This window comes from Battus philenor, unplaced genomic scaffold (genome assembly GCF_028537555.1).
Source record: "Battus philenor isolate CCGP_79_NKW_IND1 unplaced genomic scaffold, ilBatPhil1.0.hap1 SCAF_23, whole genome shotgun sequence".
Taxonomy (NCBI): domain Eukaryota; kingdom Metazoa; phylum Arthropoda; class Insecta; order Lepidoptera; family Papilionidae; genus Battus; species Battus philenor.
The window spans coordinates 2,819,979-2,844,188 of record NW_027181686.1 but is presented as its reverse complement, the minus strand read 5'-3'; the positions used below and the strand labels follow the sequence as shown (position 1 = coordinate 2,844,188).

The following is a 24,210-nucleotide window of genomic DNA, read 5'->3' as shown; positions in this document are numbered from 1 at the left end:
TAAATGTATTTTGAAAAAGTTTCTTAAAATATCTTTATTATTGTTGATTATTGGTATATGTAATATAATATTTAAGATAATAATGTAATATGAGAGAGGTCAATGTAACATCTCATTAAATTTTATTAAATACACTTCAATAAGGAATGTCATATTGTTAGTAATGTGTATTATTATTTTAATATAAAAAATATTAATTGTACAAATGAAACAACGATTCAACTTAACAAGTTTATTTACAATATTTTGAGGTTATTCTAAGACATACTTTTTTAAGTATATGTTGTTTTGACTACATCGCTATTTTGTACAGTGTTATATAAAACATTGAAATATTCTTAACTCTACTGTGCTATACACAAAAGTAATTGTTGATGGTTTTGTAACGATCGAATGATTGTTTTTATGGCGTAATTATATAGGATGTTGCTAACAGAGGCTATTAATTTTAGGTGTTACCAGTAGTTTGCAGCTGTGACGTTAAAGTTTTGAAGTGATTAGGGACAAGGTGGTATGATGTAGGCAACTTATAATAGCGACGTTGACTACTAATTGAAAAAACAATCTTCTAGATACAAAGTCTAAAAAGCTTTGAAAAAATTTTGCCAACGATACCTACAAAAGATTGAAAGATGTATTTATTTATGTTATAATAAATATTTAGATTTTTTAATTAATGTCATCTTTTTCCAACATCACCCGGGGAAAAAAAACATACGCGCTGTGAAGGTTTGTATTACGAAGACTTAAAGTAAGACCTACCAAGAATATAAGTAAAAAGCAATAATTATTCTATTAGCTTCATGGAAATAGTAACTAATTGTTGCCACGCCCAAGCCGAGCCACGTCACTTGACTATAGTACATTAGAAAGCTGTATTCACATTGACAAGATAGACCAATAGACGAGTCATCTACAACGATGAGTCTATATTTTCTGTACGCGAATTGACTACAATCATTAAAATTGCTAATGATAATTGCATAAATGTATCAATAAAAATGGATCTTAGATTTTTTAAATTATGTTAATGTACAGAAAGATTCGAAAGTCGTGTTCACATATACACAGACTAGAAAGTTCTAGTGATTATATTTAAACTATTACTTATTAACAAATTACGGGTAACTGATTACTTTTGGTCATTAGCAAGTGAACATATATGGCATCTTGTGAATACATCCTACTATCACCTATTTGTGGTACATGTACTGTTTTTATTTAATAATAAATTATCTAATTTACAAGATTTTAATGATCTGCTATGTCTCTTTCTTCGCTTCGGTATCCATGTTTCTTTAATCAGGTCACTGCCCTTTTCGGCAATCATTATTACCGGTGCATTTATATTACCATTTGTAATTGCGGGCATTATACTGGCGTCAATGACTCTTAACCCTTTAATTCCGTATACTTGTAACTGTGGATCAACTACAGCCATCGGGTCACTTGACGGCCCCATTTTCGCGGTACACGACAAATGGTATATCGTCATAGTGTATTGTCTAATATAACAGTCCCAATATTCATCCGTGAATAGAGGCAAGTGTTTGCAGTTCGGAACAGGCTTGCTGTTGAAACGAGCTCCTAATCTTTTCATTGCTTTCGTTTCCCCTACCGCTATCGCAGCCTTGACTCCTTCTCTTAACACGCCAACATCATCGGGATGGGTTAAATAATTGTGAATCATGATAGGATATTCTAGAGGATTTTTGGATCGTAACTTAATAAAACCTCTACTCTTAGGTCTTAACATCATTGGGAAAATTCCAAAGACGTCTTTATTAGTTAGATGTCCGAATACTTCTTCATAGAAATCATCAGTGATGCTATGAGCTCTTTTAACTTGCGTGCCACCGTCTGATGGTATAGATGCTGACGTCATCATAAATTCCATATCCGGCCAATCTTCGGATGCGTTCGCGTATTTCGTGTTTATAAAGGCAACAACTTCTAATCCGATGCTCGATGTTAGAGGTCCGTCTTCAGTTACAGCGTACCGTAACGCCGAATTGATGTTAACAAGTCTACTCATAACTAAGCTAATAGGATAATCAACTTGAAATACTATTCCACCTACAGCTATGTGGTCTTGTAAGTTCCTTCCTACGCCTGGCGAATCGTAAATTACGTCAATGCCAACATCTTGTAAATGTTCCGCTGGACCAACACCAGAGAGCATCAGTAATTGAGGCGACGCAATCGCTCCAGCTGCGAGTATAACCTCTCTTCTCGCGTACACTATTTGCTTCTTTTGATCCCTGATAAACTGAACTCCATACGCTCTTTTATCATCTTTATCTATCAACACTTTGGTAACGTGTGAGAAGAGAGATATGTGAAGGTTCTGTCTCAACCGAACTGGTCGGAGAAATGCTTTAGCTGTGGAACATCTGGTTGCTCTTCTCATGGTGAACTGATACCAGGCGTAACCAGTCTGCTGGGCGCCGTTGATATCGATGAAGTCGTATCCCATTTCTTCGCCGGCTTGTAGGAATGCGGCTCCGATAGGTGTGTTGTAAGGTGCGTCTTGAACTGTTAAGTAACCACCTGTATAAAAAAAGTTAATACGTTAATATGTAGTATTGTGGCAGACCACAAAAAGATTAGAACAGGCTAGGACCTCAACGTTCTATAATGATGACCACGGATTGCTAAGTGCAGGGTAGGGAGGAATAATCGGAAGACGCTAGGTGAAAACTGCTTTCCACCAGGCATATTACAAATCTTTATTGAAAGCCTATGTCCAGCTGTGGATCTCCTACGGCTGAAATGATGATATTTGATAAACACTGCGATAATAAATCTTAATACACAGCACCTATTTGGGATTTAAATATTAAATAAGTTAAGCTGTTATGTAGGTCTTTGGAGAATGTTCGAGAACATTTGGTCTACAAGTTCAAATACATCAATTTGTTAGCAAGTATTATTTATTTTTGATTAATTTTAATCTATGTGTACGATAGATTCATTTCGACCAATATTAGTTCTGTATTTTTTATTATAGATAATGTTGCAGCAGCACCCCACTGCGGGATAAATTGAAGCTTAATTTATTTAAAACTAGCTGTGCCCGCGACTTTTCCCGCGTGGAATTTGCCAAAAATTGTTTATAGATTATTTGTTTTTTGTTTCATTAAAGCTATCAGCTACCTGACAGTATTAGTGCCATCATAATAGGTGCAGCTATTTTAGAGATTAGCCAGAATAAAAGACAGAAAGACAAACAAAATTTCCAAAAAATGTCATTTTAGTGTATTTATATAAGCGGTTATTTTAATATTGCAAACTGGCAGTTCAGTTTTATTTATTTGTATAGATATCTAGGTCATCAAAATGAATTATATAACATTGATGTTGCTCAAAAACTACGGAGAAAAACATTGTGAGGAATTCGATAAATCTTACAAATATTCTTGTACTGGATTGCAGTCGTTTTTTGTGAAGAGAAATTGTTGCAGTTACAATATATAACTACGTATATATAAAACTTTATTCTGAATTTGGCTCGGTGAGCTTATTTAGCTTTAACAGTTTCGTTTAACTTGGAGAATGGACTCTAAATTAGCAAAGCTGAAATAACTTAGCCAGATTTTCACTATGCAATGATAATATGTGCTTTATATCGACTACGTGCTTCGTTCTTCTAATATTTTGTCTTCAGAGTATATATGTAAGTTCTTAGCATTCCAAACCATTCCGACATCGAGTCCATCGCCTTTTATGAAACAGACGACCCTCGTAGCGGGTTCATGGAGGCCGTATTTCAATGCATTAACTTTAAACTTCAACGACCGGATTCCTCTCTCTACTTATCCAAAATTTTAAACAATCCTATCAATACAGCTTTAGATGGCCGTTCCGGAAATGGGTTATTGTTTTGCAGTTATAACTTTCGTTCCCATCTTCTCCGAATGGTAGAACATAACAATTAAACCTGTACTGCGCTCGAAGTGGAACAATAATCTTAATAACATTTAGTCTACTTTAGTTTAGGACGTCATTGGCTGCCAATTAATGTATGGCAAATTTGTCGTCTAGTTTCGTAATAATTTCTACATAGTATAAAATATACCTTTAAAGGCGTGAATGTATATTACATATGTTGTATAATAATGTAAAATATATCCTGTTTAAAAATCAACGGTCTCAGAAATAATAACGTAATACAGTAAAAAAGAGTTTTCAAAATTCAAATTACTAAGCATTAAAATTAACTGTTTTTACTATCTGTCCCTGCACTTTGTACTGGTAGAAGTTATTGGCCAGTCGCATTTCAATTTAAAAAAATTATCGATGTGTCATATTTCAAAGTGATCACTTTATAAACTGTGATAGTAAATAAGTTTTAACCTTTAAATCTTTTTGCTGTAATATTTGCTATATATTCACCCCTTTATATCTATAAAACCTGTACAAAAATTAAAAAAAAATTGTCTATTGTTGGCATATACAGCCCGGACCAAAATTATTGTACAGCTCTGAAATACACGTTAAAGTTCTCACTCCTTCATATGACGATCCACAAAAATAAATGCAGTTACTAAAAGATATCTAGGAATATCAAATTCGAACATTCAATAAAAATCCGCGTATGAGAAATTTTTCAATAGATAAATTTGATAGTGTGATGTTTTTATTCTCACCTATACTATGGTATCTAGTATCCTTTGCAAGGTAGGGATTTCGTTGATCCTCGGATTTCTTGAAGTAAGGCAAAACATCCTCGTATCCCCAGCCAGGATTCCCGAACGCCTCCCATTGGTCGAAGTCACGCTTATTTCCGCGAATGTAGAGCATTGTGTTTAGAACTGACGATCCCCCGAGCACCTTGCCCTTGGTCCAACTACATCTTTTGTCCTTCATGGCTTGACAAGCTGAATCCTGAGGTTGCGTTCTGAAATGTTTTAAAATAACTAAAAATAATACAGGGCGTTATGGATAAATACAAAATAAATCTACTAGAATCAACAATAACAATCGGTGAAATTTTTTTTATTGAGGTTGCGTTCTGAAATGCAGTTTCATAATTACTAAAAAATATTACAAGATTGAAATACACGATTTTGTGTTTGTTGTTGATAAACACCAAATAAATCTGCTAGAAGAAACAATAATAGTCAGTTAAAATATTTCCTTATGAACAGTACAGACCTGTCGGCTTGTATAGGCTGAATGGCTCAAAAATTCATTAAACAACAGTTCGACTAATCCAGTACAGAATTGATCAAAAATTGTAAATAATTACTACAACGTATAAATATCCCGAAATATTCAAATCAATAAAAAAAAACACTAAAAAGTTATAGTAAATATGTGGAATAATGTCTATATAATGAATCCTAGTTTTTTGTTAATAAACTACATAGTAAATGATGGTTATGCAATTCTCTTACATGACTACGGGAAATGTTTCTTATATAAAATACAAGTCATTTAATCGCTCTATCTCTTATATATGTTATCTTTATTTTACTAGATCAATAAAATATTGCAAAAACGGAGCGCTGACACACCTATATACTATAGTTTACACACACGTGGACTTACAAACCCACACACGTGTAATCGCACTCTCACTAACACATAGAATTAAGAAATTCACATGCACTACATTATAACATGTGATATTCACAAATGAAAATTTTTGAATATTTAAATTTGACGTATTTAATGGTGATAGATACCGTAAATATCATCATCAGTAAGAAAAGGACCAATATATAGCTACTTCCGCCAATGCAGTAGTGGTCGTGCAATAAAGTGCACCGTCCGCCAGCCCGCTGATAAGTGCGCATGCGGCAAACAATGCGAATTACCCAACTACCACCGTAAAATCACTCGTGTTTCACCCCTCCACGGGGCATCCTCAGGAGCAAAGTTACACCGATTAATGCCAAACACAGAGTGAATCAGGACTGCATTGGCGGAAGTAGCTATTATTGGTCCTTTTCTTACTTAGGATGGACTTCCGCAAAATAACGCCTAACTCCATTAGATATTTAATATCATCATCATCATACCAGCTATAGGAAGTTCACGGCTGGACATAAATTTGGTCCATTTGCAATAAGACCGATTGGAAGGTGCCAACATCTAGGTCTTACAAGGACTTAAACAAGAGTGTCCAAGTTATTGGCGGATGACTTTTACTTGCCTTAAATATAACTTACCGGTATTTCCAATCGAGTTTGCTTTTATGTAGGTACAATGATAATAGCGGAACATCACTAATGTCGGTCTCGTGACCACCAGCTTCCAGCAGTAAAACATTCCAGCCTTCCACTTCGGACAGTCGGTTAGCGAGCACCGATCCGGCAGATCCTCCACCTACAATCACAAAGTCGTACTCCTCGCGGAGGTATTGCTGGTTGAAGGGCCTATTCTCAGGGTCAATGAGGTCGTAGTTAAAGTATGCCATGGCTGCGAGCATAGTTGGTATGAAGGCGAGCTTGCTGATCCCGCTGATGGTCAAAGCGGACTTCGCAGCCGCGGCCGCTGCTGTTAGTACTCCCATGGTCAACTGCTTCGCATCTCTTCATCTATAAATACAATTACACGACATGTTATCAATAACTTTCCGATCTATCTATATATATATATATGAATAAGAGTATGTACGTACTCATCACGATATCTCTCGAACCATAAGGTTAGGGACTTGTATTTTTGTAGGAATATTTCTTTTGTTAAGTGAAGTTCAGCTAAGAAAGGATTTTACTAAATTCTACCGGAAATAGAGGTTAAGGGAACGTTCAATAAAAATGTTTATTCTAAAAATATCGATCTAATGAAGATAAAAATTTGCCATAATATTTTTTTCGGTTTGTTAAAAACTAACGAGAATAGATTTTATGATTATACAGAGTGTATTAATATCAAAAGCGCCATCAGGAGAAGGCGAGGAATAACTAATTCTAAAACACATCTGTGTTTTTCTATGCTCCACATCGCAGAAATATTAGAGTGTGTTTGGAACCTTCGAAAACATCAATGTTTGTATGCTTCATAAAATTAGTAATCTTTTATTTTTACGAGTGAATTAAATGTTTCTTTTCGTTAAAAAAGGTACGGTAGGAAGTATTTATTCAATTCGTTCAAATATATATAATAAGTTCAAAATGTTTGTGTTTAGTTATACAAATTACACAATTTTGAATTAATAATGATTTTCAATGAGATATTTTGTTCCAACAGTGTTACTAGACATCATGTTATTATGCATTTATTTAAATATTAAGGTTAACCTGTTAATGCAAACTGCAATAACATCGTGTAAGGCTATGGCCTCAAATGAATTCAAGCCGATTTATTTAATACAATTCAATCTTGTATTTTAATAAACAATTCTAAATTTAAAAATAAATTATTTTTCTTTTAAATGTGCTAGCTGATTCAACCGACAATATGTCATAGTTTTGAATTTTTAAATTTAAAAATGGAAAACGTCTATTCGTAATTGTCTTTTGTTTTTTTAATATTAAATACGATGTTGTTATAAAATTTAAAACCAATTATCCGTATTTATATACACATACTCGTATATTTGTTTAAGAGTAAGTGAATGGCGTGTGCGTGATTCTTCAAATATTTACGCTAAATATTTAAATACGAGTACAAATTTACTTTAGATTCATTATCATATGTTCACTTTATTGTAATCTAAATTAACTCTGGTTGTATAATTTTATGATAGTAACTGATCAAATCAATGGTCGACCATAAAGAATGGACTAATCATAATCATCATTTCAGTCCACTACTGGACTTCTGAAAAATCTGTCGACATCGTACCCTCACGTATCTTAACTATATATAAAAAATCACAGAATGATAATTACTATATTATATTGCTTAAATACATACGATCACTTTTCTCTTTAATCTTTTTTCTATAATTTTTTTATTTCATGTATTCTGATCTTCCTGCAATATTGTATGAAGTGAAATTTTAATATTATATGACCTATAAAGGAACACATAACAGAACCAATATTTATACGGTTTCTTTTAAAGTAGTAAAAAAAATCGAGGCTGCTCCAACGAGAGTTTCGAGTACGATTTTTGCTCAACACTCGACAAGATATATCTTAGTAAAGGTTATGTAACAACATAATGTTTAACGTGTCATTAAAAACTAAAAGTTAGTTAGTAAAAATAATATATTCGGCCTGTAAAGCTATGTTTAATCACTATAAATAATCTAAAGTTAATAATTACCAAAATAACCTTTTTACACCAATTTACTCAACACGTTATCAATGTATTATCTTAACTGATTGATGGTAACATTGAACTGTTGTCTGTTGTCCTAATTACTTGTATGTTATATTAATTTAAAGTAACTTTTCTTGATTTACTAACAACAAGGTCACTATTGCATTAAATTAGAATAAAGATTGCACAGAATAAGAGACAAGATTGCCTAAAATGAATCCATGAGGAGTTATTCAATATTTACGAGTCCTATCACAAATAGATTACACATTTAATCATAGAGTGACAATGTTGACATTGATCATTAGTTCTCTGAGACTGTCTTAGATACGATAAAACAGTTATTTAATTATTTCAGTGGTAATCCCTTTAGTGTTTTAAGAGTCTTCAACCAAAGTGTTTCCAGTGACGATTTACGGTAGTGAAATGTGGTCTCTCATTTAATGTCTCACTTAGCCGTGGACAAGGGCATGGTGCACACAATAACGATCTGTCCTGTATTCGCAAAAGAAAGATATAAGTGTGGAGTTGAAGGAACGGGTCGAAAGTGGCACCATCGCATCCCTAATGGCTGGTAAAGAACGCCGGCGCATTCCTAGGTAAGCGCAGGAAAGTTATTGAGGAGGATCAAAAATAAAGGTGAGATAAAAAATAAAGGGTCAGGTATATTAAGATAAAACTGTCGCTTAAGAAATAAAAATAAAGAACAGGAATAAGGAATGTGGCAAAGGAAGCGAGGCGACCAGTGTAAAGATTGCGAAGGAAATAAAAGAAAAGAATAAAAGGAAAATAGAATAAAAGGAAGGAAAAGAATAAAAGAAACTGTGACGAATTAAAAAGAATGTGGCAATAGATATTGTAAAGTATGAGAGAAAAGAACAAAAATAAAATAGTAACAATGAAAAAATGATTGCTAAATAAAGTCCCTGTCTCAAATACGATAGGGGGAACGAGAGGCTCCCATTTACAGTGGCAGTGGCATTGGCAGTGACAAAAAAGCCTCACTAACAAGCTTACAGTCGCTACGAACCATGGAGAGGTCTGTATAAGAAATTTATCTGCATGATCGAGCCAAAAATTTCGAGATCTGTATATGAACGTATGTAATCAATATAGCCCAGTGGATTGGCTAGTTGAAGCTCAGTGGGCAAGTCACAGCGGTTAGATCTGGTTCTAGCTGGTCTTATTAGTACCTAACGATTGGGAACTTTGGAGATAGTATAATCTACAAATTAGAAATAGATCACAGAGCGGAATGGTCTTTTTATATGTACCGGGAAGGTACATTTTCAGCAATGGACTTTTTGCGGCTAAAATGATGTTGAATTATATATAATAAATGCGATATTACGTATCATATTGCCCAATATATTTATATTTTAAACTTCCGATTAACGTAACTTTTGTATTAGCAAAACGCATCTATATCACTGTTTATGATACTCGGCATTAAAAACGTCGGAAATATATTTCATCGGTTTTCTACTCTACACACATGTTGAAAATTGTTAAAATAAATGACGTATAATTAAAAACATTAAAGAAATAGATTAGTAAAACATATTTAATAAATTAAATGAAGGTCCGTATATGAACAAAAGCAGCCGACATAGCAAAGCGGATTGGCAGTGGACAGACCCCACATAGCGCTCACAACATATGGCCACTGGGGCCTTGAGATTCTGGAGTGGGGACAAGGCACCGGTGGACCTCATATAGTGGACCTATATGAGGTCCACCGGTGCCGGTCCAGCGGTCTTATTGGAAATCAATGGGTGAGTCCTTAGTCTAGAAGTAGATGTCCTATGACTGAAATGAGGAAATTGATGATGAAATAAAGTGCTATAAATATTATCACACTGTGATTTTTTTAATTAATTACTGGGCCTTTAAAAAGCGAGGATGTGGTCAAAAATGAACCACGCGGGCCCAGTAAGTACCTATTCACTCTGATCTTGAAGAGACATGGGTTATATTTCTCAGGAAAAAGGGAAGTTTTGATTTTAAACTCGGCAACTGTGTGAACGAATTGAGTTCAATTTCTCAGAGAAAATTCTCTTTCCTCCTCTCTCAAAATCAAAAGGTCCTAATAAATGTAATCATATTTAATTAAATTTATTAGGACCTTAGGATATAGTTAAACTTCTTTGTCAGTATTGTTTCAATAATCCCCTTTAAAGTTTATAAGGCTGTATATTGATATAGATAGTCGCTTGTGTGAAGATACCTTTATGTATCACATCGGTTGTCAAGCAATCTTGAATAGCTAGAGAAAGTATGGGCGTTGTAACTATTATATGTTTCTATGAAAGTCTCGCATATGTGTGGGTGTGTTTGTGCATGTGTAAGTTAGCAGGCGCTTCTTTTATGCAACGTTTAATGTTGTAACATAAATGTGACTGTGTCATGAACCTTTCCGCGATGTAGTCGCTGACCTTGAGCTTATTTGGCTTCCATGACGCGTGAAGGAAAGGCGGAACACTGGAAACTTGTATTTTTTTAATTTTTTGTTAAATTTTATTCTTAATTCAAAATAATATAATGAATGCAATAATAACGTGATAACATACGTATAGATATATCATGTAACAGTGTAGGTTTAAAATAATACATCGTTTCAGTCCATATACGCCCACTGCAAGGCATAGGTTCTCAGATATATCTATATTCTTTTCTCTTTTCAGCCGATAAATGCCCATAAAAGCCTTCTCTAACAATATCTATGCTTGGCAGGTGGGTTGGGTATCGCATTGTGGTATCGTTACGCAGAAGACGCTGCTGCACATCCTCTGGAAATTTGTGAGCAGTGGCAATCCTGTATAATTAATTAACAAACTGTGAATTATATGAGACTCGAAGCTGCGACCTGTGATCGCAAGTTTTAATCCTCTACCGCTGGTATATTACTGCTCAGTGTATAACAAAGGTTTTATTGAATGCGTGCTACACTTTTAATGCTTCGATCATGTTTCTGTTGGTATATGTCGTTGTAACATGCCAATAATTTCCATACATATGGTATACCGTATGTATGGAAATTATTGGCATGTTACTTTTTACAGGATATCACTATTGACTTATTAACATTTACAAATTCAACCGATTTGAAGGAGCAGAACACAAAAGGTGTTTATGCTAAAGCTCGTTCTCATAAGGACTTTCTCGGGATCTTGGACTTTGACTATTCGACATAATTATTAGTGAATTGGGTCGAAAGAAATGTACCGTCTATTTTTTTTTTTAATTAGGTAGTATGGCATTTTGTGGAGCATTTTATTCAATATATTATTTGAAGCTAATGTGTAGCGGCTGGTTTCAGTGTTGCCGCAGTACATAAGACGAAATCCTAAGCAGCACCGCCTTTGGTATTTTGTATCATTAAAGACTACGTATCGTTATCCCAATATTTTAAATACGTGTGTTCTGTGTGATTAAATGATTAAGTAATTTAGGTGAATTTGTTCGCCTTGTTTCAACCATTTCGCTTTACTAATTTAGGATAATTTACACGCAATGTATACTCTGTATTTACAAATATCAAGTCACTTTTATATTTCATTCAAAGCTTTATAAATACAGATTAAAAATATTAATATTTCATATATAGAATACATAATAATTTTGAACCGAAAGCGATTAAATCTTACTAAATCAATGTATTGAAAAAATACAAGGATTTTATTTTTAATTTTGTTCACGCAATTTGTAATTTAAACTAGACGTGCTTTAAAAAGTATATTATAAAGAAATGTCTTTCTGACATATAAACTAATCGCATCGTTATTTAAGTAGAGGTTGCTATTATTAATGTACTGTCATTTACCAATTGTTTTATAATGTCATAGCGAGAATTAAACAACTTACGATGTAGTGAGTCACAAGAAAAGCAGAAAGAAATCTGTTAAATTAAATTGTAATTTAACAGATTTCTGAAATTTAAAAATAATTGTAATTTGTGATAACAATAAATTTCATATCAGGGAACCATTGTACTTTTTCTTTTAGTTGAAGTATTATATTATAATGTAACTTGATTGTCATTTAGAGCGCTCGTGACAAGCAAGTCGAGGACTGCATGGAACGCCAATTTTAAAAACTCGGCGTTTTCCTAATCCGGTAATATGACTAGTAATGTAACAACCAAAGCAGAGGTTCCTGAGGAAACCTACGAGTTGAGTTACGGAAATAAAGTTTTGGTTAAGCGCCTTCCGTACTTTACTCCCTCAAGTCTACCAAATACAACAGTGTCGATCAAGATGGTGTACATAGAAATAAATAAAAAAAATATCCTAGTTTATTATATTGGGTCCTTCTGGCATCCATCTATAGACGTTCACAATTATGTTGGCCAATAGACAGTCACTGTAAGACATAAGCCTTTCCCAAAGATCGTCACAATGACCGGTCTTACATTGCCCGTATCCAACAATATAGTCGTATTGTCAAGTTTGCTGGAACCAGTGATCACTGTAACAAATCCTTGATAAAAGGTGATGTGAATAAATGAATGAAAAACTGACGCGAGTATATTAAGTAATCTTGCTTTTGTAATCGTTGCATTATAGATCATAAATATCTCGGTTTCGCTGTGTAAAATTAGACATTGTGTCAAGTAAATGCGTATGTTTTTTATACATGGTATTGTGTCAATTTCGCCTACCAAAACCTTATAGATGCAATATCTAACTTCTGTGGCTATAACAGCCGCTCTAGTTCTCAGGGGTATGTATTAAACCATTGATTGCAGTATGGGAAAGTTCTCGTAAACTAAATTGGATCAAAAGATATAATGCAATGCATATGTTGCCTACACGTATTTTCTCGAGGTTTTGCCGTCTTTTTTGTTTATGGATTAAAATTTTTAGTACTATATCCGAATGCCTAAAGCGGCTTTTAAATTTCTACATATGTTTCATACTTGAATTACATAAATGTGACTACATCTCTGATTTTCAGGCTACAATCAAGCAAGCATCTGTTGTTAAAAGACGCGTGAATAACTTTTTTTCTTCTTTTCATCCTTTAGACGTCCACTATATGGCATAGCCATCCTCCAAGATCTACACGATGACTGGTCGTACTCTGCCTGCATTCATTGCCTTTGATGTTTTACTGCTAACTGATTTAGGCTTTGTACAGCTTTATCGAAATTGAGTCCGTAGACTAAAAAAAATTACACTGGGTGATCGTACCCCAGTTACAACGAAGACGCACGCACGAAGAGGGACTATACTCGTGTAGGTATATAGTGAAGTGAATGAGGTGTAGTGTAAGTTACACGAAGCTATGACTACTCGGGGGTCAGGAGAGACACGGGCCTCTCCGGACCGCCCTCACTTGAACGCGGGTTAAGCGGGCGCGGCCGCCGTGTCGTGAGTATGTGTGATAAATGTTCTGTGCATCGTGCCCGACGGGGGCTCGATTTGAAGGAAATGTCTTGGCGTCGATATTCAGTGAGAGGCCTATCCACACTGTCTGCTGGTTCATGGTCGCCATTCGAGAATTTTTTGGCTATAAAGACAGCAAAAGTTCAGCGATGGACGTTCTAAGTCTGAAATGATGATGTACGAAGAAGTTAGTTGTCGAAGTTACTCATGTAACATAGAGCTAGCAGTGGAAACATTTAAAGAGAGAAAAATTGGTTTAAAAAGAGCCAACATCAGTAATGTTAATGTTATTGTAAATTCAATGGAAATAGTTACTTTACGTAATAATTTAACAGTGCGTAAATAACTTGTCTCTACTCATGGCGGTTTCTCGTCTGACCTACTTGTGGTCAGTTGCCACGTTTAGGCGATGTTATTGATGTTCTAATGCATTACCTAAAGAAATTGTTTAACAAAATTGTAAAAGGTTTTGTATTATTCACTAGTTTTACCAATACTATTTCATGCCATGCGTGTATTTCTACCCATTGTCATTATCTTAGTATCAGTCTATAAACGCTCACTTCAAGGCATAAGCTTGCTCCAAAGATCGCTATTATAACCGGCCTTGCGTTGCTTGCATCTAGCGAAGTCCAGTGACCTTAATTACATCTTCGTTCCACCTAACCTAGCCTACCAAAGGCGCCATAAAGTTGTAATTGAATTCAACGCTAAATGCTTGTAAAATCAAACTAAGAAACTAAAGCAAGATCGTATATAACACAAAAGCCACTGAATAATTCATAAACACGCTTAACGTAAAACCGTTATTAGTAACCTCTCGTACCCTTATCGTATTCTTGGGACAGCGATATATTTTTCAATAATTTTTCTTTTACTTTTTTTTCTATTTCATCCTTCAATATTTCTTTAATTTTTTCCCCTTTAATCCTTCACACTATCTTCGACTCTCGTGGCATATTATCAAATTGCATTTACGCTTCATCTTTCTAATCATTCGCCATAGTTTATGCATTTTCACAATTACTTTCTTAATTTTTGATCTTCATATTATATTTTTCCATATTTAATTTTAAATTTTTTAGAAACTTTTTATGCAATGCAAGCTTATGTACAGTTAAAATGTTTTCCTATTACTTATAACACGTTTTCGTCTGTATTTTTTTTATCTGACCTCTATTTTGTTACACCTTCCACTACTTTTTTTCCAAAACTGCGTAAAAGCACCGTTTGCTTACTGCCATTTACAGATTCAGCGAGCTTGAAGCAGAACTTATAGGGTACTTAATGTAGGTCTCATTTTAGATAGCAAACCATGACTACTACCTCAGAAGACTTGGCACAGGCCGCTAAATATTATTACAATTATTGTATTGGAAGAACTTTAAGCTCTCAGTCTGCTGGGACGAAGGTTCCATGGATTGGCCTAGCGCATAGGCGCCCGAGAACTTTGCTGGGACTGTCGGTTGATTACTGCCTGTTTACCACTTCAGAGCATTAGCGCTGGGAGAAGTAGAGTCAAAAGAGTGTTTTGCTTACAACTGTGTACATTATTACAACACTGTGTCTAAATGATGCCCTAATAAATTTAAGAAAATCATTAAACTAAGTCTTGTTAACTTTCTTATTATGGTTCGAATAATTGTTAAGTGATAATATAACTCGAGAATGTAATGCTCTACTACTTTGTTATTGATTAAAAGACTGAAACTTGCAGTCGTAGGTCGCGGGTTCAATTCACGAGAATACAATGTTATGTAATGCATACTATTTGCATTAATTATGTCGAGATCAAACCCGAGACATGGTCGTACATGATAATTAAACACAAGGCTTTTACTGCTCGGTTAACATGGATAATATTGAATATTGTCACAATAAGTATACGAAGAGTCCCAGTAGCCCAGCGGTTGATGACCGGGACTTACGATCATAGGCCTCAGGTTCGATTTCCGGGATATAATGGTATGTAATTCACACTTTTTTCATTATTCAGCTAGTATTCGCACTGTTCACAAGCATGTTAACAGATGGTTTATTTTAAAATGCAAGGGAAGCTGCATTAGTTTAAAATATATTAGAAACTGTCGTTTAGAATTAGTAATTGTGCGACCTTAGGGAATTCTCGGAGGTGTTTATGCATGTTTTGGCATCAAATCCGTTATACAATGTGTATAAGTGTGTAAGGAAAAATTGCGATTAAATAAGAAAATCTCAAGAAATAAAGATAAGTTTGTTATATACTTCTATACGATTCATAAATTTTATAACTTCTGGTGTACACTTGTGTATGGTGCTACCATGCACTTCCTTGTAATGTATATGAATAACCGTGTAATAAATTTAAGATGTTCATTAAACAAAAATTAGTAAGAAATCCTTTTATATTGTGATGGAAATTTAATTACAAAGCTAAGTAATAAATAGCTCTACCACTTTTACACATAAAAGTGACCACCAAAAAACCAATTTGATTTTGTTGTGGCCTTTTCTCAAACAGAGCGTGTTTACAACTTTAGTAGAATGCCTTTACAATCGAGCTCTATCTGATTGTAGTTTCTATTAAACTGGGCTTTTCTGGATTTCTTTCTCTGTCGTAGACAAATGGTCAATGTAAATGATTCTATTTAACGATTTTAAATATCATCTAATTATTTATTATACGTATAATTATTTTAATATTTGTGACTAGTAACTTTGCTATTTGCGAAGGATGGCGGTCATGGTCAACCGTATAAAGTCAGACAGGTCGTTACTATCGCTGAATGGTAATGGTGTAGTCATTACGACCTCTTGCGCAAATAAGGTGTTCGTGCAATTGATCGTTAGCGACAAGCGTATTAAAATTCGGTAACTAATTCGTACACAAATAAAAATCACACTTATGCCTTTTGTATAGAGTACATGAATGTTACTGCTTGAATTTCGAGATACATGATTTCCTAACAAACGATGTTTGTGAAGAAATACCAATTAATTATTGCTTTTTTATATTGTATGTAAATTGTACATATATGTAAGATGTAAAGGACCAGAGAGAGAGGAGTTTTCTCGAAGATTTATGCAAAATGTTGTTACCTTGTAAACAAATTTATTTCGAATATAAACACAAACATCTACGTACCGATATTTTCCATTACATCTTAATAAAATTTAATAATGTCACTGTGTGTTGATCTCTATAATTATAATAAATTCATTCTCCAGAATGATATTATTTTATAACGAATTCCTTAAAGAAAATATTCTACACAGAGTTCAGTGTTCCTCGGTGTTGCGCTATAAGATAATTGAAAACGTTACAAAGAAACATTTACGTGCGGAATGAATTTGGATATAAATATTGGCTACATACTAGCTCTACCCCGAGCGCGTTGCTACGCTACCGACTAAAATAAAATTGAAGGTCATTTTATATATATAATAAAATGAAACCAACTTAGAAACCTTCCTGAGTTCATGCACAACAACTTTGCTAAAGATCACCACATGAGCAAATGCATAGTTTACGATTATATAAAGGACATAAAGACAAACATTATTTTTTACGTAGATATACGCTTCCCTTAGTAATTTTTTTAATTGTGTGCGTATCTTCAGAATAATTGGTTATGGATGTAAAGCTTTAAGTGTATGGTACACCATATTCAAGAACTAATGGATAAGAAATAATAAATAATGGTTTACCACATTTTAAAATTAATTATTGGTTACTGTATATTCCTACAGACTTTGTATTGTCATAAGTTATTGGCCTCGCTCATTCCGAAAGAACAAATAAATTGATGCATCATTTTTCAGAGTGATTATTGTAACTAGGTGTGTAAATAAATGCAAAAGCTTTTCGCTGATATATGAGCTATACATTCACTCCTTTAAAGTTTTTAAACCGATAACAAAACACGGTGACTGATGCATATTTAAAGTATAAATAGCGAGATATGTAATTGATATGATTAAAATTATGTTTCACGGCATTACAAGTAACGTCGATATCTTTTTTAATACAAAACAATCGCGCGGCAATCCCTATAAAAATTAGTATGCTTATGAATATAGTTTTTCGTATATTTTTTTTTATTACAGCACATTGACGCTTACTACAAGGCATAGGTCTTCCCCAAAGACATCTATGGGGCTTGACGATCGCAGTGTGGTATTATGGTACGCAAAGGATGCTGCTGCCAATCTTTTGGAAACTTGTTCGTAAGCAATGGCAATCCTATATAATTAATGAAGGAAATGTGTAACATAACCTGAGATCGAACCCGCGATTATCGCAAGTCTCAGTCCTTTACCGCTCTTCACATACTTATTGTGACAATATTCATGTTATCGATGCTAACTAAGCAGGGAAAGCCTTTTGTATAATTACCGTGATATAAAACCATATGTCTTGGGTTCGATCCCCGACTGGTGCACACGTCGAATGAATTATATAACATTGACGTTAATTGCAAACAGTTACGAAAAATATTATAAAGAAGCCGGGATCAGGACGAAAAGGTATGTGAAATCTATTTGTGCGTATGTGAACATTTTTAAGAATTATGTAAATACGGGTTATTATTTCTGAGAGGTTATATTTTATATTTATTATTTACTCGAACTAATGAATGAACATGTACATGGCTGATTAGTTAGAAGTTAGTTAAATAATTCAATATTTTGTCAGCTTTTTATATATTGTTTTATATGTAATTTCGGATACTCCAAGTAGAGTGATCTTTAGTCAACACCGTAATGTTCAAGAGTGTAGATTCGTTTGTCATCTTCATTATTTCAATCGTAACTCGTCTACTGTCCACTGCCCGGCATATGAGCTTCTGATAGGTCCAATTAGAAGTTGGCTGCATCTAACCTGTTCAATGACTTTAACATGGTTGTCTGTCAGTTTTGTCGGATGAATGAGTAGATATCAATTAGTCAATACGTCAGACGTCACATCTGACGTTGATTATTTATATTTATGAGGAAGTTAATAGCCAAAAAAATTAACAGCGCCCATAACTAAGCGAATTTAGTAGCAGGTACGTGATTTCCACTTTAGAACCCTTAGGTCGCAGTGACCATTTGTTCTACGTTGCATGGCCAGTATACTGCCATTGTTGGAGTATGTCGGTTAATTTCGTGCATGGAGGTTTTCGTCTTAATAATCAAAACATTTAGTTCCATATTGTTTCAAAAAACGAAATATTTTGTTACAAATACACATGTAGGTTAGAGGGACCGGCAAGTAATGTCGTTTTTGTCGACATATTTTACAGAAAAACCGATTTATTTCTACTGCTCCGGCATTGAAAATTTCTGTACTAGATGGCAAAAGGTTATTGGTAACAAAGGTGAATATAATGTTGATTAGAAATAAAAACTTGTTAAAAATGTAGTCGTGTGAATTTAACTTAAGAAAGCGTCATTACTTTCCGGTCCCCCTAATTTGTATGATGTTTAGTTAAGCAGTGTGGTTTATAGGAATTTCCGGAGTTAAGGCAACAAAATCATGTTTATTATAGTATATCTTAAAATACATATGATGGTTTTGCCGTATCAATGATCGTTGCAATCATAAAAATAAAAATAAATGCAGATGTATTACAAAATCTGACTGTGCAAAAGCATAACGAATTCGCTCTCGTAAAAATATGTTCCGATGGTAAGTTCAGTGACGTAAGCGAAATGGTCCGAGCACGGACCCACTTTCATTCGATGTTGCGAGTGAACTAGATGCGAAGGCTCTGTTATGATTGCTTAAATCAATTTGTAACATTCCAATTTTAAATTTCATTTATTTTTTTTTATTTTGAACAAGGGGTAGTTTATTGGTTTTTGAAATTTTAAAATTCTATGAGCCTAAAGCTTCTAGAATTCGTATTATATCTTTTAGTTCATGTGACGTCATAGCACTTCAAAATGGGTAAACATGAGAGAAGTAAGCACAATTTAATATTTATTATAAGTAATTCTCATTGAAATTAATTAATTATTTATTTACATTAAATTTATTTATTTACACTTATACATTCATACTATGATTATCTAAAAATATTAAGGCATAATTTTCTGGTTATTTATTTTTCTTATAATCTATTTTTATACTTATAAACCTCCTTGATCAATGCTGACAGACCTTTTTGCTATGGTCAGTCATATTTGTGCATCAATACCTCAGTACGACAATTTACAGTTAGCATAATTTTCGCATTCATTACCTTCTTAATAGCGAGCTTTAAGCTATCCTTGGTCTTAAATGCAGTAATCATAACAGCTGTGGTATATTAATCCAATCATGTTTCATGATAGTTTCGGTAGATGAAGTAAGCATTAAAAATATAGAGTACATTTGATTATACAACACTTCGTATGATAGAGTTATTCAGTGTATATAGCATAGCGTGGCCTTCACTACTTTGTATATAATTTCATAAAACATATTCATTGTATTTTTAAATATGTCAATAAATATATTTTATGCCTATATCATAAAAACAGAATTTTTGACAACCGCCCCTCAACTTTCCTCCCGGGTGGAATTTGGTAAAATCCGTTCTTAGTTGACTTTCAATTAACGTAAGGAATATTCCTACCAAAGTTCAAGTCTTACAACTTTATAGTTTGGGAGATATCTTGATGAATTGGTGGAAATCTCTTATTTATAAATAGATTATATAACATTTTTTAATACTAAAAACTGACACGGTAACCGATAAAAAATTCAACCGAGCACTTCTAAAAGAACTTCATTCAGAAAACTTTAATTTTAACAACTTGATCTAACATAATAAATAAACTTATATATTATTTATATTCTTTTTAGTATTGACTATCACACATTAAACACTATGGTAATAAAATGAAAGCCCTGTAAAAAAAGGTACTACATGTTTCAAAATTAATTTCATTTCATTGACATAATACTTAAAGAAGGTTTCATATTCAAATTCAGCGTACAATCGATGTATAAGATGTAAGTTGTTTTAATGTCGTCGTCTGGTCATCCAAGTCACGAGATCCTACCCTGACATTTTTTGTGAGTACATCTGTAGGATGAAGTCGACGGAACGAATCCAGTGACCATCTCAGCAATTTAAAAAAATATAGGGATTTACTGCTTCGAGTAGCACAAAATTCTGAGACCAGATTTCAATGGTGTGGCCATTACGTGAGCATTTAGACAACATTATTTTTAAAAAATAAATACGATATATCCTTTTTTATATATTTTTGAAATCTGAATCCTGCCATCGCGTACTAAATAACCGAATTTACGTATCAAGTAATGAAAATTATTAATAAAATTCCTAAATACAGATAGTAATGTAATTAATTGTTGCGTTTTATTTATTTTTTATTACTTTATTTATCGATGATATGAAATTAATTATCTTACATCATTTATTTTTTTGTAAACTCTCAGTAATATCTAAAGCTAACAGTCCAAAGTGTTATTTCAAATATTATTTTTCACTCATCACTTTTACTTTAACTATGGTGTTCTATTGTAATGGTAATATTTTTTTTTATAAACTGACGTAAACTTAATCTAGAATTCATCTGATAATATTATAAACATTTTGTATATATCAATGAAACTGAAATATAAACTTTATAGTGAAGAAGTATATTAAAGGTATACTCACACATATAAATGTTAAATACGACACTGAGTCACACAAATGCACAAGTTATTCAATCCTTAGTTATCGAGACGCGCGAGTCTGACGCAGTCCGGACCGTCACTACGGACCCCACCGTCCCTTGTGGTAGTGAACGGTCAATGTTAATATTTGCGGTTAAAGGAACACGCTGTCGCAATTTGCGTTTTTCACTCGCATGTACCGCTGATTCTGGCTTGACTAATTACTTGAACGTCATTATTTGTCACAATGGCTAATTGTCGCGTAGCTATTTGACAATAAAATGTATCAATGCCTATTTGTAATTAATTAAATTAAATCCTATATTACCTATCCTGTTTGAATATTTTTATTACAAATTTTATACGGAATGATTTCGTATAGGTTTTAGTAAAAGCTTTAATACAGTGAATGTATAGCACATTTTTTAACAAAAAAACTTTAAAGATTTTCACCTATCTTCAAACATCCTGTTTGAAATAGTCATTCTGACAGAATATAAATAATATATATAAAATACAATTGATAAATCGGTATTGTGATGTTAAGTAGTAATTTATTGTAGTATTTTTTATAAAAGATGTTTGCGGAAAAATATTATGTTATAAATATATATTAAGAAGCAACCGTTAGAATATCAACTTATTTATAAACATCTTTAAGAGAATCTCTGACTTTTGAGTTATAAATAGCTCGCACAATTCGGTTTTGAGTAAAATAAATACAGACTAAATGTTGCTATAATACTAAAAGGTAAAATGCAATGAAAATATTTAAAATAAACGAGTCACGTCGTATTATTGTCCGTTAATTGTCTTATTTTTTCTATTGCAGAAACGGCTAAGTTGAGTTAGCCTGCGAGTGTTCAAAGAAGAGGGTTCCACTGAAGCTTTTTATAAAAAGTCCACAGTCACAATTCGTTTTACATTAGGAAGTGTGAACTCAATGCATTTACAATAATTTTCTTTACACTAATAATTTGTTAAAATAATTTACTTGAGCAGTGGTGGAAGACCAATTTGCGATCATAGGTCGCGGATACGATTCCCAGGATACAACCTTAAAAATGCACACTTTATTCATTAAATATATAAGATTGCTACTGCTCACAAACAACTTTTTAAAGGACGGGCAGCAGCGTGCCTTGCGTACCATAATAGCCATTAATTTAATAAGAAGAGACAGTATATATAGAAATAAAGCGTCTATGGTCTGAAAGAATGACGGTATCAGAAAACGAATTATTAAATGGAGTGAAGGAAGAAGTCATTGACCAGAAAATCAGACTCCACCATTGTGTTGTATTATATTGTAAAAAAAAGAGATTTTACATACTTTGTTACTTACTTTACTTTGATACATATACGAGCTAGTTCCTTAGATTAGTATATCCATAAGGCTTGTAAAATAGACGTATTTATTAATATTAAACTACATTACCAATGATATAAAACCAATCGTTATTTACAATTCCTTTTACTCATTAGATCCACTATTGAATACAGTGTAAAAAACGAAATACATTGTACGCAACAACTTTTAAGAGACGTTAAGTAAATTTTCACCCGGACGTTGTCGTCACATCGGAACAACCTTTTTGAGGCTCATTTCCGTTCAAAAACTCACAGATTTTCCTTAACCAAAAATGTTAACAAATGTTGAAAGTACTCCGTATTAGTCGAACAAAAGACTTCAACGCGTACCTAAATATAAAATAATACTCAAATTAAATGATAAGATAATTATAAGATTAATTGAATCTTTAATGAAGAGATCTGTAGAATGAAAAGTAAACGATATAGTCCAGGGAATTGGCAAGTATGAAGTAGCAGTGGGTAGGTCACATAGTAGAAGTGATAATCGTTCAGGTTCTTGAGTAGGGACCACGAAGTGCATGCTATGAAGTCCACTCATAATGTGTACAGGCAACCTTATTAAGGCCGTTGCAAGATTCTGATTACAGGCTATTCTGAACTGGTATTATTGGAATTTAATGGGTAGTTTCATGTCCAGCGGTGGACATGGATGAAGATGAAGGTAATAATAATACGACCCAATGTTTCTTTTGAATTATGAAGTATAAAAAACGTAATAAAATTTGTTGGTTCATATACACTTAATCTGACAGTATAAAAAAACCTGTATTAAATTTAAAAAAAATAGCTAGGGATTAGATGTAGCCATGGGTGTCTCAAAATGTACAAAACAATAATAACAAAAAAATAAATTTAAATAAACTGTAATACATCAGTTTCATTTCTATAGTATTATGCGCGTAAATCTAAACGTAAAACAAAACTAAAACTTTTTCTAGAGAAATTAATTAAGTAAAAAATGTTCCGTTCCATTTGATATATTATAATATAGTCTTCGGTATGTCGCTAGGTTTATTCCACCGAGCGTCATAGAGCTCACGCCCTCTTGCGACATAAACCGTCTGTACAAACCTTAGTAAACATACATGACGCACTTTAAGCAAAAAGTAAACGGCATATGTGAAAGTGATCGTTATAAAAATTACTGTTTTTATAAGCTATTCTCATATTACGTTCGGTGCTACCTCGGTTTTATTTCAAGCTATAAGATACCAATGTAAGGTTACTTATTTTGTCTTAGATTTACACTAGGATCTTCTGACATTTTTTCTACGACACAAGTGAAACAATAAATGATTTAAATATGAAGTAGTTGCAAAAGTCTTTAAGCATACATCCATACTTATACATATACAATAACGCACACTAATGAAACTAGGTAGATATACAGAGTGATTGGTAATAGGTGTAAAAGCCATAAAGGGGTGGATGTATGGCACATTTTCTGGAGAATCATATATGATATACACAAATCCACAAATCAATGGTTTTAGAAATAATAAATAAATAGTGAACAGCAATGGTTACATGGTAAGAGAAAGCGTTTTCAAAATTAGATTACTGCATATTATAATTTATTGTTGTACCATATCT

General features: G+C 33.3%; 2 protein-coding genes across 2 annotated transcripts in view; one reads left to right on the top strand and one right to left on the bottom strand.

Moving 5' to 3' along the window:
* The window catches only part of Flo2 (flotillin-2), a 394,067-nt gene that overhangs the window by 234,638 nt on the left and 135,219 nt on the right, over window positions 1-24,210 (top strand). The gene's annotated exons all lie outside the window — the stretch shown is intronic.
* On the bottom strand, window positions 1,181-6,520 carry LOC137924295 (glucose dehydrogenase [FAD, quinone]-like). The gene is made up of 3 exons (XM_068767679.1): window positions 6,177-6,520; window positions 4,650-4,900; window positions 1,181-2,550 (listed from the first exon to the last, which is right to left on the bottom strand). Exons 1-3 carry the CDS (start codon window positions 6,518-6,520, stop codon window positions 1,190-1,192), a joined length of 1,956 nt encoding a protein of 651 aa, XP_068623780.1. The 3' UTR covers window positions 1,181-1,189.

Excerpts from the sequence above, each read along its gene's own strand:
- LOC137924295 (XM_068767679.1), bottom strand. The coding sequence starts at position 6,520 with ATGGGAGTACTAACAGCAGCGGCCGCGGCTGCGAAGTCCGCTTTGACC. Across the intron at positions 4,901-6,176 it reads AAACTCGATTGGAAATACCG|AACGCAACCTCAGGATTCAG; the intron begins GTAAGTTATATT and ends AAAACATTTCAG. Across the intron at positions 2,551-4,649 it reads TACTAGATACCATAGTATAG|GTGGTTACTTAACAGTTCAA; the intron begins GTGAGAATAAAA and ends TTTTTTATACAG.